We start from the raw sequence: 14812 nt of genomic DNA, 5'->3' as shown, positions 1-14812 counted from the left end.
TACCTCCTCATAAAATAAATAAGTTGAATCACCTCCCCCACCACACACACACACACACACACACATTTAAGCAGAAAGTGTTATATGTTATTAATTAACCCACAGTAAACTGGAATTGTTAATGAAAAAGACTCTAGTTTGAGCTTCTGGAAGATTCCTGTGCTGCTGTGCAGCAGCAGGTCACCAAGGGAGCTGCTGTCTCTGCTGTCTCTTCCATAGCTGGGAATTCACCTGCTCAGTGGAAATGCAAGGACTGCAAGCCACGCCTCCTTCTCTGATCCAGCTAATAAACTGCACATCCCAGGCCTGCCTCTTGACACCCAGAAAGGTAGCGACTGATTAGCATGGATGCAGGCAAACCACACTGCTCTGTAGCCATTTCTACAAGCACAGTAAGCAAAGCGCAGTCTCTGCCTCACTTCTGCCTTCCAAATCTTAGGGGAGTGCTTCCGAGTGGCCAAATCAAAATGGCTTCTGGTACACTAGCTGCACGGGAGTCTGGGAAATGCGGTTTCTAGGTTTCTGGCCTCTGAATTTCAAGAAGGCACTGGTTGTTGAATGTTGATGGCTAATCCACCAGAAATAGCATCCATGTGAGGATAGTAAGTGGACCTATTCCATAGGATTGTTGTGAGAATTACATGAAGTAATAAATAGAAAGTACTTAGAACAGTGCCTGGCACATGGAAGACTCTTAGTAAATGTAGCTGTTCTCATCAGCTTCTCAGAGGCTTGTCTAGGGGGAAGTCAGACCACCTTAGATATAGATCCAATTTCCCCCCTGCTAATAAGAAACTTAGATGAACTCACTTATCATAGGAGAGCACCAGTTTTCTTATCTATAAAATAAGAACAGTGATCACTCTCTCCCTGGTGAAGTTTCTGCTCACATCCCATTAGGTCACATGTGAAAGGTGATTTGAAAGTTAACGGTGAACAGTCTCCGGTGGCCTGGGTGGTAGAGGATGATTAGGTGAATGGCAGAGCTACTGACTCCTACTCAAATTCCAGCTCTGCCTCTGAGACCAGCAATCGGCTTCCTGTAGTTTTTTATCTCATTCATCCTCACTCCATTTTCCCCTCCGTTTAATTTTCAGAATTAGCCAGGGGAATCAAACCACTTCCACACGGGCCCGTGAGAATAGTAAAACCCTGGGAGGTGGAGAGGGGCAATGGGGCCCTACCCACCTCGCTGTCACTCCCCACCCCAAGTCCTTTCCAAAAGACCCTCAGTCCTCCCCGGACAAGTCACTACAGCTAGAGGGCCAAGCGAGGAGGCCCCGCCTCGGGAAGAGACAGGTGGCTTCCGAATGAACACCGTAAGGCACTCTCCCCAGGGAGAGAAATTCCGAGAGTTTAGCTCACTCTTTCCTGCCATAAAGCACACGGAATGTTAACAGCTTGCTCCTGTCCAAGCTGGTGTTTTTTAAATTAAGTATTGTTCAATCCATACCACTTGGAATGATGCTTCAGACAGCTCTGACACTCTCTCGCTTACTGCTCCTTTCATTTCACCTAATATATTGTGCAGGGAACCAGGAACCAGTATTATAGCAGCTGCTGCCGCCACCACCACTGCTGCTGCGGCTGCTGGTGCTCAGACACTGGCAGACGGCTTTAATTTAGGTACCTAGAGAGGAAAAAAGGAACGCGGCCAACGCCCTGCTCAGATGCCATATGAGGCCTTTCCCAGGCTGCTGCTAGTATGGCTCTAGATTACCTAGGGTTTTATGTGATTTTTCCTTGGCACTGAAAATGGTTTTAGAAATGACAAAGATGGGAGACAAAGAAGTTGTAGACTAAAAATATACTTTCCATTGTTGGGTACCATATACCCACTGTAAAACCTGGGTAGCCTGCCTTCTGTTCTTTTGCCTTTACTGTAAATGCCCTTCTCCAAGCAGTATGACACCACTGCTAATATCTGCATACACACACGTATACGTACGTAATACATATATATATATACACATACATACATATATGCATATATATGTATATGAGATGAGAGTGATTTACAGTCAGAAAACCTTGTTCAAAGTCCAGTTCTAACTAGTGGGGCCCCAGGTAAGTTACTTAATTTTTCTGTGCCTCAGTTTCCAAGTATGTAAAATGGGGTGAGTACTTAACCAACTTCAGAGAGTGGTCAAAAAGTCAAATGAGATTCTAGGTATAAATATAAAGTCTTCGTAGACTTTAAAGGTAACCCATAGACTTTGGTAATTACCAGAATTAGCTCACCCTCTAAACTTACCCCAGTCACCCTAACTTGATTTTGTTCTTAGTTTTCTGAAATTACAGTCAGCTGAGAGTTTGCCCTACAAGGTGTAATGCTTGACTGTACAGTGGCTTTTCCTTGCTTCTCTGGGCAGCCCCAAGAGGAAAGCAAATACTACTCACAAAGGGACCAGAAGCCTGAGACATTGTGGCAGGCATCCTCTGGGCATTCAATATATGGCCTAGGGCTTGAATTAAAAATAATCATACTATTCAGTGACTTCATTGAGGTGACCATCTTTCTGGGCATTGACATGTTCATCAAAATTCCAAGGCAGAAATCTGTGACTCCAAATATCTAGACAGTCTTTATTTCCAATGCAGGAAGGAATTAGACTAACCTTGAAGTGACTACTGGTTATCTCTGAGCATGCCAATTTTTTCTTTTTCTCTCTTCTTCTCCATACAGTATTGTATTATTATCATTCTTGTTACTCTGCCTTCTCCCACCTGTTCTTCCCTTTGGGTCTGCCTGATGAGTGATGTTTACGTGTGAGGAGGGAGGAAGTGGTATTAGATAAAATATTCCATTTTTATTCTATTTTTCAGAACAAGTTGAAACCCTTTAGCCAATGACACTGATAGAAGGAAAAACCCCATAGCATAAAGCTCCAGTATGTAGAAGAGAGAGATAACATGCAGCTTTCTGAGTGAAAGTTTACTTCCATCAATCCATTTTTAATATGATGAGGATTTCCGATAATGCCAGTCAAGCATTTTTACATCTCCTTGTGAGTATCTTTAGCTTATGAGCCTTAGCTAATTTTTTGAGAGATTTGTAAAACTAATCTTTCTGAAGGGGAAAAGCGTACTTCAAGAATAGGACCTCTTTGTTGTGGTTTTGTACGATCCAGTTTCCTAGGTGAGGAAAAAGGCAGATAGATACTTGTGTGCCCTGATCTTCCTAGAAGGTTGAAAATGGGATTTTTACAGCTCTTCTGTCTCTCAGTGGTACACCATATGAAGTAAGGAACCTGACTGAGGTTGAACAACTTGCTTCTCTCCATCTTTTTGAAAAGCAGCACGGCAGGTATGTCTAGAAGCAGCCCTGCCTATATTCACATGCCTATTATGGCTTGATCAGGTTTTCCATATTTGTGTGTTTCATGCCTGTTGTCAGTATTTTTTTACTAATAAAAGGAAAGAACATTAATTTTAAATGTCTTCTACCTCCACCATCTGTATTTCTGGGCTATCAGGAGATCTACAAAGGAAGAACTTCCTGGTGACACACCTAAGGAAATGTAAGGCCAAGTTTGCTATTTCATTCTTTCAAAAACTCCATGATTTCCTTAACAGATAAAGAGAAAGATGTCCTTGTTTGACACTTGATGCTTTTCTAAAACTGTAAAAAAAAATATTCTCCTCCGGTAGAGTCCAAGCTTGCTTGCTGGTGGCTTAACCAGACTCAGAAGCTTCCTGGACCTTCTTTTTGCTGTCGCTGGCCCGGCCCTCTTGTTTCACTGTCCATCAGCCCTTCCTCCAGGGCTGGACAGGACCGGGAAGGTCACCTCCTCATCCAGCACTCTTGCAACAGCAGGAAAAGGAGGTAAAACTCCCTTCGGTCTTTACTGCGGCATTATAGCAGCTCCGATAAAGGACATGGATAAGGAGGAGGCTGAAACGTTTGGATAAAAGGTTTGGGGATTAACTGAGGATTTAATTCACCCTTCCTTTCCCTCCTCCTGCTAAAGCAGATAGTTGAGCGTTGGCAGTGTGTCAAAACCAGGCTGTTCCTCAACCCTGAATTTCAGCCCCACACATCCCAGAGTCTTTGTTAAGGGCTTCTTTTTAAGTGAGGGAAATCTAAATTTCTAGTTGTGCCTTTAGCATTAGTCAACCTGGGCTGTTTGAAATTGTCACTTAGCAAAGCAGTAACCCGCTTTGTTTTCTTCTTCTTTGCATCAAATCATTAATACACAAAGTAACTTATGCCTCTACTTCAGTTTAGTGAGGAACTTTCAAAATGTTATACAGTCCCCCTTTTCTAAATCAAGGGGGGAAATAAAGAGGAACTTTATGGAAGAGAAATAAAGTGCATACAGAACACGTTTAAAGGGCACATTAAGTCACTTTTTGTCTGTGGTTCTTTCCCTTTATGGCATATGTTATATATTGACAGGGATTAGGTTTCTCTCCCGAATGGAACAATACAGAGTCACAGGGAGCTACTGTACTTTACAAAGCAACAGGCATCAGCACGAGCAAAGGGCAAATAGAAACGCGTCTCACAAAGAACTAACCAGGTTAGTTAAAAGCACAGGGCTCTCCTTCATCTTTTGCAATTCTGCATCTCTTGCCTTTCTCTTCTGGCTCTGCTGCGTGCTCCGCACTCCTTTCTTTTTCGTCCTTCCCCGCCCCCCCTTCCCCCTCACACAGTTACACTTTCTCTGTCCCCCCCCTTTGTTATTCAGCGTGTCTGATTAGCAGGAGCCTGATTGGCTGGCTGCCTGCTCCGAGAGAGATTCCATTCAGCTTACCCCCCACCCATCCTCCCACCCACCCACCCCTCAGTCAGGAAATGTGAGCGGGGCTGATGGAAGCTGATAGGCAGGGCTGGAGTGTTAGCACCAGTCCTGGATGTGACAGCAGGCAGAGGAGCACTTAGCAGCTTATTCAGTGTCCGATTCGGATTCCGGCAAGGATCCAAGCATGGAATGCTGCCGTCGGGCAACTCCTGGCACACCGTTCCTCTTTCTGGCTTTCCTGCTCCTGGTAAATGCCTTTTCATTTCAATACATTGCTGTGGCCATTTAGTTTGGGTGCTGTTGGGGTGCTGTGTATATGTGTGTATGTGAGTGTGTGTATCTTTATCTTCAAACGCCAGGTAAAGTAATTTACATGATTTAAAAAAAAAAAAAAAGCTTCTTTCAGAACTTGAACCCCAACTGCCCAAGCAAAATAAAGTCTGTAAGACTTTGTGGAATTAAGTAGAGGTATATAGTAATACTGAGACATGAACTTTGGGATATACTGCATAGAGTTGTGAGCCGAGGGCTGTACAAAGGTGGTGTGCATGCTTGGAATTTAGGTAACAGACATCCTGATATCAAGCTCAATCACTGTGGTGTTCCTGTAATTTTTTGAAGGATGGGCTGTGAGGGGCTTTCCGCCACTGCCTTTTATGATTTCTTCTCCCTCTGTGCACGTGTGCTAGGGGACCAGGTAAAAGAGGGAAGGAAAACCTCTCCGCAGCCAACCCAGAGTATGGCTGATAATTACTGCAAGTCATCTATGGATACAAGTTAATGCTAGTATTTATGAATTGAGGATTATAGTCTTTGATCTCAGATCTGCTTTTGAAGAAGAAGAAAATGCTGACTTTTTGTGCGGCTGCTTTCCACAGTCACAGTGATAAGACGCTCTGCCTTGAACATCAGCACACACTGCATTTTTGACTCGAAGTAAACGTTCCGTTGTGACTCATACTTGGTTTTATGGGCAGAAAATGAACATTTACTGTCCAAAAAAAATCTACACTCAAAATATTAATAGCAATGCACATTTTTTTCAAACCAGAGTGTTCTGGGCAAGCAGCTTCATAAACCTCATCTGAAGGTTTGATTCCAAAATTTGCACAGGCTGATTCCAAACAAACGTGATTGTAGCTCTCCCTCTCACATTTATGGCGTGCCAGCACTTCCTCAGAGGGTAACCAGGCAAGAAGGGGAAAAGGTAAAAATATAACACGCATATAAGTTTGAACCATTTCATTGATGGTGAAGGGATGTTTGTTCTGATTAGGCTCTGACAAATTTGATCTGCATTATATAATTTTGAAGAAGGGAAGCAAGCTATTTAGCACAAATTGAAAAACTCCCAGAAGGTTCATCAGATCATCAGACAGTGATTAAGTATTTTAACATTTCCACTTCTTATTTGCATTATTATAGCCAAGAACTCGTAAAGCTGCATTGCAAATGCTGTGGATATAGAAATATAGTTTCAAGTTTTCATGGACATTTAAAGGCAAACTGAATTTTAAGCATGAATGAACCGTAAGATTTTAGCTGTTCCGACGAATATAAAAAGCAGAATGTTTAGGTGTCCTTTATGACTAGAGGAGTAAGCAATTTATGAAAGGTGTCTCATTTTTTCCATGTGGGACGTGTTACTTATATACACACTGTTAGTTTGCCTTAGTCTTCCCTACTTTGTGATTTTTAAGAAGTATGTATTATTTTCCCATTTAATTGCACCATAAGGCAAATTACCAGTACACATTACTTCTTTGGTATCTTCATATGGAAGTCTGATCTCATTATACTTTGGAAAAAAAAGTTCCCATTCAGGAGTAGATTGTTTTGCTACCTACTTGGTAAATGCATTTTATTTCTCTTTGATACCTTGAGTATTTATACATGCATTTGAGCATATAATTGCACTTAGGTGGGGGAAAAAAGAAGTGTTTGCTTCTTTCAGATTTAAAACCTGAAACATATATTGCTTAAATTATAGTAACTGTATTATGAGGATAAAATGACATAAAACCCAGGCTTGTTTTATGCCTGTATTTAAATGAATTAGGATTCTGAGAGTTACACCAAAAAAGAAAGGACTGGTGAGTGGCAAAGTACATCCCTGTATAGAGTAATAACAGCATTAACCTGCCATGTATTGTATATCTGACGGTGCCAAACTGTGAGGCCAGTTGTTTGAAAATTCATTCACTGCAAAGAATCCTCACAATAACCTTGCGGATAAGACGTTTTTAAACTCCATTTTACAGATAAGGAAACAAGCTTATAGTTGACCTCAAGGGTGAAATAATGGAGAGAAAAATACTTTGTGTTGTACTACGGTTGTAAAATGTTTAGCAGTGATGGAAACAGTGGCCTAGGTTGGTCTGGAGTCTTTGTTGGAGATATTTAGGCTTTTTGCCTCCTCTTGGCCATTAAAGATGTGTACAATATTATGGGCACTTGATACACTTGCTGATTAACTGCCCCATTTAGCTTTGTAGGTGAAATTAAGTTATTGGCTTAAGAGGAAGTGACCTGTAGCCTGATCAATAGTTGACTTAGAACTAGGAGTGTGGCACTGTCAGCTCATCCTTGGGTCTGGATGGAGAAATTGAACTGGGTGGCTTGTTTTTTCCTGTAATTCTTCTATACATTACAAGAGTTGGTCTAGTCTTAGAGTTAATGTAAGCAATTTTTAAAGATCTCTTTTACTTAACTGGAAAACATCCCATTTGTTTAGTGGTAAGCCAAGTTTCTACTTCAAAGCAGCCTTCGTATCACTGATAGCAGAATCATCTGTATCATGACTTGGTTGTTGAGTGTATACAAATATTGAATTCTGTTCACCCTCAGTTTCGTCAAAACCCTTTCCTATTGGAGTGTTATTCCTGAGAGTAAAGTCCCTGTGTCTTTTATATCTATTTTTGGTCACCAACAAAATTTTCATGCAAAACTCGTACATCATAGACTTCATTTTTACTCTGGATGCAGTAGGACAGTAGCACTGATCAGGAGAATTTCATTCTGATATTCATGTCAACTCAAGCCACATACCCCGACTTCCCCCATCTTCCCACCCTGCTCCTCTTTTCCCTTCTCTCTCCTTTGTTCCAATTGTTTAGATGAAAAGGAATGTGGCAGAAACCATGACCGGCCATTGACATATGTGTCCATCCCAACTTGAAGTCAAATCTCTTCTTGTCAGAAAGGCATTTAATCATATTTGCATTTGCCTTTTGTTTCTTTTAAGTGGTTTTAAGCTGTTTCGCCTGCTATTGTGGGAGTTGCAAGAGTAACACTCAGAATTATAATAAAGTACATGTGTTTTTCTGTTGAATTTCTTCTTCTCTGCACTAATTTATACATGGAAACTAGTCAAACACAATAGCCCATTCCCTTCAGTCTCTCTGGCACTCTCCTCCACTATTATCTAAGTGGATCTATCTTGGAAGGCGAGAAGCACCATTAGCTTGGGCAATGAATGTTAAATCCCTTATTGACAGCAGACTGTGGCCTGCTCCAGTATGTGTGTGTGTGTGTCCCCATGTGCCTGCACAAGCACATTTCTGTAACTGTTTCCTCCACCTCTATTTCTTACTCTCATGCCTAGATTGTCTTTAAATCAAGCTTAAGGATATTTCACGTAAATCTGCGGAACATAGTGAGGCCTTTCTTTAAACATTATTTACTTCATGTTTTTGTGACGTTTCTTGTCTAGACAGGATCAGCTCCATTCTTGTTTTCTCAGGCTCCTGGGTTTTTTTCCTTAGTGTTTCAGTCTGTTTTAGGACCACTTTCTGGCCCCCATTATTATTTTCATGTGAATCAGTTCTGTGGCTTCATGTAAGTTGAAGGAAGTTTGCCCAATAGTGGTCACTACTGAACTACAAAAGAGTCCTGTTCCACCAGCAGAGTTTTCCCTTGAAAGACTGTGGATATATTAAAGGCTTTTGAAAGAAAGAGAGTGAATAAATAAATGTATTTGTGCATTTATATGAGTATTAATACACGTTGATTTTCCTTTACCAATATGTGCGAATAAAGTGGAAAGCAATTCTCTACCACGGGGTAGGCTATTACTCAAACTTAGGAGCACACAAAGTTCATTCCTATACCTTTATGACAAAACTAAAGTCAGGGTATGTGCAATTTTAATCAGTGAAGTGTAGTTAACCCTTGTCCTTGCTACTCATTTTTTACCCAGTTTGTCAGTACATTTTGCACACAATTTATGTTTGCATGAGGCATAGTCTGGTGTTTTGGTTCTCCCCTTTATTATGGCTTAATCAAAATATAATTTAAAACTATTTCAGGAAAAATACAGTGTCCTATGCATTTCTGCATTTCCTACAGCACTTAGTAGACTGTCTTGTATATACAGGCATCATAATGGTTTGTGAACTAAATTAAGAGAACAAAGGATGTAAAGAGACTCAGGTGGTTCCCTAATTCTCCATACATTCAGTGTTTCCTAACTTTGTATATACTGTCCAGGGTCTTTGGTAAAGTGACAGCTTTGCTTTTAATTTGTCTATTTCAGGTTCCAGGTCTAATTATTTAAGTTTCATTCTACCCTTCCTTCATTCACACAGCAGATTCTACTGTTTCTTGTGGTCTCATGAGTAGAGTGACCCAGAAGTGACCTCTTTGTAGCAGGAGGACCGTAGTCTTTTCTTGAGTGAAAGCATTCCTTGACTCATCATGAGTAACCTACTGATGAAGTATGTTGAGATAATCACAGGAAAATATGTCTCAATTAAGTTTTAAAGTCTTGCTGGTTTTACTAATTTTTCTTTGTCTAGAGAGCTGGCTTCACACTTTGTGTTTTCACCAGAACGAGACAAGTTCATGTCATTTTTCTGTCTCCATCATAAAAACCATCCCATGTGGTTGACTTTTGGCTTGATTGGCAGTGCTGGCTCCTGAGCGGCTTAAGACTGGCACAGCAGAGGTGATGTCAGTCTGAAAGGATCCTAATTGAAATAGGCCAGCACAGCTGTGTGGGGAGCCCGCCTGCTAACTGGGTAAGCTATTGCTATCAACCCCTTCTTTCCATGAGCTCAAAAATAAATGACTAAATCTCCCCAATTCCCGAATTTCACGATTAAAAACTGCACTGAATAAAGCTTCACTGTTCTGATTTCTTCTCCCAGGGACTTTGCTAACTGGGAGCACCTAGTATGTAGAGCAGTTAGACATCTCCTGGCTGTGTCAAAAAGAGGTCCCAATGGGAGTAGCCTGCAGCCAACAGTGACCCCTGGCTTTTTGCTTGTTGTATTTCCAGAAGCTCAGTTTGAATAGTTTCCTCTGTTTATTAATAGTCTCTATTCCAGTCATAGAAATATGTCTTATTTCATTGTATCTTTTCTCATTAACTATCATAACCTTTATTGGAAGGAATAATTTCTGTTTGAATACCCCGACCTCAAATTCTACCAGTGTAGCCGCATGGAGTAATTGTTTGTCAGAGGCATGAATAATTAGTTGTATTCTTGACAAAAAATTTAAATGTAATTTCTTCTAGTTCTTCTGCTTCCTTGCATCTGCCTCTCATTGTACTTCTCATACTGTGCTCATTTTCCTGTCTGTTCCAGAGACTTGTGGGTGACAGCAGAAGGAATGACTGGTTCCTCCTACCTTTATCAGCATGCCTGGTAATGAGGTCTCAGTAAATGTTGTTGAATGCAAGAGTAAATGGATAAATAAGACTGACTTGCTAAGAAAAGCTGAGAAGAGGGTACAGTCCAAGTAGCAGGGGGAAACGTGAGCATCCATTCCACATGTGAAGCATTTCACCAATTCTGGTTCACCAGCAAAGCTCATGACATTCTTGTGGGCAGAATGATGTTAGATATAAAAAAGAGTTTCTCAAGATATTTGCCAAATGTTTTATTTTTTAAAGAGATCTCCCCACCTGGACCCCACCTTACCCATGTGCCTTTATATTAGCCACAGTTTCATAAAACTGGAAGGGAGTTATAAGCTCTCATTTTAGCAGAGAAAATGCTATGGATTCACCAAAATTCGCTTCATTGTACTATGGAGCACAAAGATAAACTATTTCCCAGCTTTCTCTGTGATCGGTTGATGCAATATGTTTGAGTTCTGGTGGATGGAATGTTGTTAGAAGTGATATGTGGCACTTCTAGGCCTGGCACCTCCACATAATCCTCCAAGCACCAAGAACTCTCTCTTTACATGGCTTCTGGATGCAGAGAATGCAGTAAAGAACGTCAAGACTCTAGAAAGTGGTAAGGCCACCAAATGGAAGGCCTCAATCCTGAGTGACTGCATGGAACAGAGCCCCACCCTGCCACTCTGACAGAATTACACTTGTGAACATTCATTTAATCACAAGGAAGAAATAAACCATTGTTGTGTTCAAACACTGAGATTTGGGGGAAGGTGTTGTTTGTTATACTGAAAACCTTTGAAAATAACATATGTTTCAAATTTAGTTGACCTTCAGGCCCATGAGTAAGTACTAATACCACTTTCCACTTATTATATGGGAAAACTAAAATAAGCAGATGACATGTCATCCTAATGGTGGTTTAATCTTCATGATTTGCAATTTATTCCATACGTAGAGTGCTCTAAGTACTTGGGGCTGTGTGGCAAAATAGGAAAATAGGTTTGTGTCCTTTTTTCAGATCAAATCCAGAAGTGAATGGAGCAGTGAAAAATAAGGGGGGAAAAACAAAAAAAGGCAGCAGGGACTGTGGTAAACAATGGGAAGCTCATGGAGCAGAACAGGACCACACAACCTGGCCAAGGACACAGAACCACACAGACCCAAGGAGAAAACAGAAAAAGAACCCAAGAAGTAGAAATCGAGGCATAACACCAGTGCAGCTCCAAAGGCAGATGTCAGAAAACAAAGGGGTGAACAAGTGACAGTGAGGGGAACAGACTCACACTCATAGACACACACACACACACACACACACAAACATGTTTCATACAGTAGCATATAAAGTAAAGCACACTTCTTTAATATACCTAGTCTCAACTGTTTTTGATGAATTTTTCTAGAAGGTGTCCAAGTGCCATGAAAGAGCCCCAGTTTTAGAGTATAAACATCTGGGCTGTAGTGCTGATTCCAGCACTATGACCATGGCCCAGTCACATAATTCGCTTCAGCTTTTATCTCCTCAGTCCATGCACGATGGCCCATCCCACCTAACTCTCCAGAACACCGTGAGAGGCAAATGCAGCATTAGTTGCTAAAGTGTTTTGTCAACTCCAAAGTACTATAAAACTTCAAGTGATTACTTTCATTCATGTGAAAACCACTTATCTATCACCAGCTGTATACCCAACACAGAACCAAGCTCCATGGAAGACAGTTTCAGACACAGTCCTTGCAGTGAGGAGCCTAGTAGGTTTTTGGACATTCTGTTGTCAGTGATTTTTTTTTTTCAATTGAAAAAAATACTCCCTGTAGAAATAGTCTTGTGGTGGATATAATTGTTTTCAGTTGTCCCACAAGATGGCTTATTTTGTAAGTAACTTTTTTCCATCTGCTTAGACACTAGCTGTTTAATCCTTTTATCGATGCATAAATGTAAATTATGGCTTTCCACAGATTATTCATCTTCATGGACATTATCAGTATTTGACTTCAAACATCCAATTTTTATAATTCAGAGTATCAGTTTGTACAGCAGAACACACTAGAACAGTATCTTGTTAAAAATAAATTCTTTAGCGAAAAACTTTTCTCGAAGCATCATGAGAATTATCATTAATTATGTGCAACCAGTATCTAGAGAGTTTTCATCTGCCCACTATCATTGGGGCGCCATGCTGGCAGATTTCAATGTTAAGTAGTTTCCACTACATTGTGCTTACTTTGTAATAACCAAAATCCAGGCAAAAAAGAAGCACATTCCATTTGGAATTATATTTCTGTAAGTGCAGTTACGATAGTAGGCTGTGTCTCCCTTCCTCACTAGATTTTTCTCTAAAGTGGTTATTAAAATAAGTTAATTACAATAAAACCAAAAAGACCTTGTTCATGGAAAGGTGGGGTTAGTTGAGAGAACAGGAATGGCAGAGAAATCACGTGTATGAGCTACACCATTTAGAATCCAGGAGATTTATTCCACTTCTGAGGCAAGAAATTGCAGGACTCTAATAGTTTCACCACCTGTGAATTATTTGGGTGCACCTCATAAGCGGGTTCTTTCTTCTATTTGTTTAAAGAAATAAGTGGTATGTTCGCCAATTCTACACTACATTAATTTTCACAGAGTTTCCATTTTCATCTTCATTGCTTTTTCAGATTTTTTTCCAAAGCTTCTGCCATTCTCCAACTAAACCTTTGGGTATTTTCCCCTTCATTTTTTGTCCAGGGACTTTCTCAAAGTCAGTTCAGTCTGTTGGCATAAATATTGGGACAAAGGAGGGAAGGAGTGTGATAACCTAAGACATCCTGATGTAAATTCCAAGAGCACTAAAGAAATGAGACAGGAAATTATGAGTAAACTATAATAAATTCAAAGTAGCCAATAAAATAAATATCCCTCACTTTGTTCCCTTAGTCAGCTATGGTAGGGTGTTCAATTTCTCAGCCTACTTTGCCTCAGTCTGCCAGAGCATTGTTCAAATATTATACTTCATCAAGAGAACCAGAAATGAAAAGGGGTATTGGAAACAATAGGAACTCCTACTGTTCAGGTGCCGAAGTCAGATTTAGAGGAAAGCCTTTTAGAAATCGTCTCTTTTTTCATTATAGTTATTATAACCATTTGTCATTGAGACAGTATGCCACACACTTCTACTTCAGGTCTTGGACCTGGTCTAAGATAACAAACGTGATTGGAAATTACTGTTATAGAGTGAGTTTAAGTGACATTTGCATTCTCAGGACATGCTGTGTTTTAGAATTAAAAGGAATCTTTGAGGTCACATAAAATGTGACCTCAATTGACTGGGCTCTCTTTGAAGGCAGGAGTTGGCTTTTATTTTGTCTTGAATGTCTTTATATCTCCAGCACGAGACAAAGCATTTGATATACACAGAATAGTTAGTGTAAGTTTGTTGTCTGAATCAATGAATTCATCACCTATTTCAGCCCTTTTCTTTTGCAGATAATTGAATTTAAAATATAAATGTTGGCAAAGAGATTGAAGACATATTTGCCACAAACACCTGGTAGGATGGATCTAGATCCTGGAATCTGGGATCTCTTTCCTTTGAGTCCATACCCCTTTGAAAAAGAATTCATTTTCTTTCTTGTATACTGTATGGTCCCTGAGGACCTTTATAGAAGAGAAAGGCTGAAATATTGAAATGTCACATGTAGAAGAAACCAAACCAAGCAATGAAGCTGATGGAAAATCATCTTGCATGAAAACTCTAGGATCTTGGTTGGTTTATAAACATGGGGTGACCTGGTGAGAAGAGGGGATTGAAATCTATAGCTTGTCTCTCAACTAGACCTACAACCTATCAATAAAATTTGTTTCTCTTGCTTTCCATATTGATGAACAGTGTGAAGGCGAAATACACAGTGTTGATATGTATGTGAAAGTGATTTCATGTGGGGCCTTGCACATAGTAGGTCTCCAAGAAGTGTTAGCTTCCTTCCCTTCCTTCAGGACAAAATAGTATATTCATTGAAAGCCTGCTGTATATCAGGGCCTGTGCGGGGTACAGGGTGAACTGTGTTGAATGAAACAAATATGGTTCTAAAGATGCGTCTTTCTACAAGTAATATCAGAAAGGATTTGAGATTGGGAGAGGGGAGCATAGGAATTAATTGGCCAGTAGGTTCCATTGGTTTTATGTTGCTGTCATGATATTATTTTCTTTAAACTGTGTATTTAACTATTGCTTATGTAAGGGCATCTCTGCCTAAAGAAATAGACACATTAATTCACTATTTATAGTGATTCAAGAAAGAATGTGTTAGAAAAACTCTAAAACTCTAAAGATTTATATTTCAGGTCACTTCTTTGAGTTATGCCTTTTTTTTCCTTTTTTTGCTGGAATCCTCTTTTTTAGTGAGACTGAAACCAAAGCTTAATGAGTGTATTACTCTGTCTCTGTTTATTTGATACATAAAC

General features: G+C 40.2%; 1 protein-coding gene across 3 annotated transcripts in view; it reads left to right on the top strand.

Annotated features, from left to right (window-relative positions):
• ADAMTSL1 (ADAMTS like 1) overlaps positions 1-14812 on the top strand; it is an 825746-nt gene that overhangs the window by 447786 nt on the left and 363148 nt on the right. Inside the window, exon 1 of one of the 3 annotated variants that reach the window (XM_010946030.3) lies at positions 4792-4992. The exons of the other annotated variants lie outside the window; for them this stretch is intronic. Coding sequence (XP_010944332.1) covers positions 4930-4992 — 63 coding nt within the window. The 5' untranslated portion in view covers positions 4792-4929. Of the gene's footprint in view, positions 1-4791; positions 4993-14812 lie in introns of those variants that run through there. 3 annotated transcript variants of the gene reach the window in all.

Source organism: Camelus bactrianus, chromosome 4 (assembly GCF_048773025.1).
Source record: "Camelus bactrianus isolate YW-2024 breed Bactrian camel chromosome 4, ASM4877302v1, whole genome shotgun sequence".
Lineage (NCBI taxonomy): Eukaryota > Metazoa > Chordata > Mammalia > Artiodactyla > Camelidae > Camelus > Camelus bactrianus.
The sequence above is the reverse complement of the archived record's forward strand: the minus strand, read 5'-3'. Positions and strand labels throughout refer to the sequence as shown.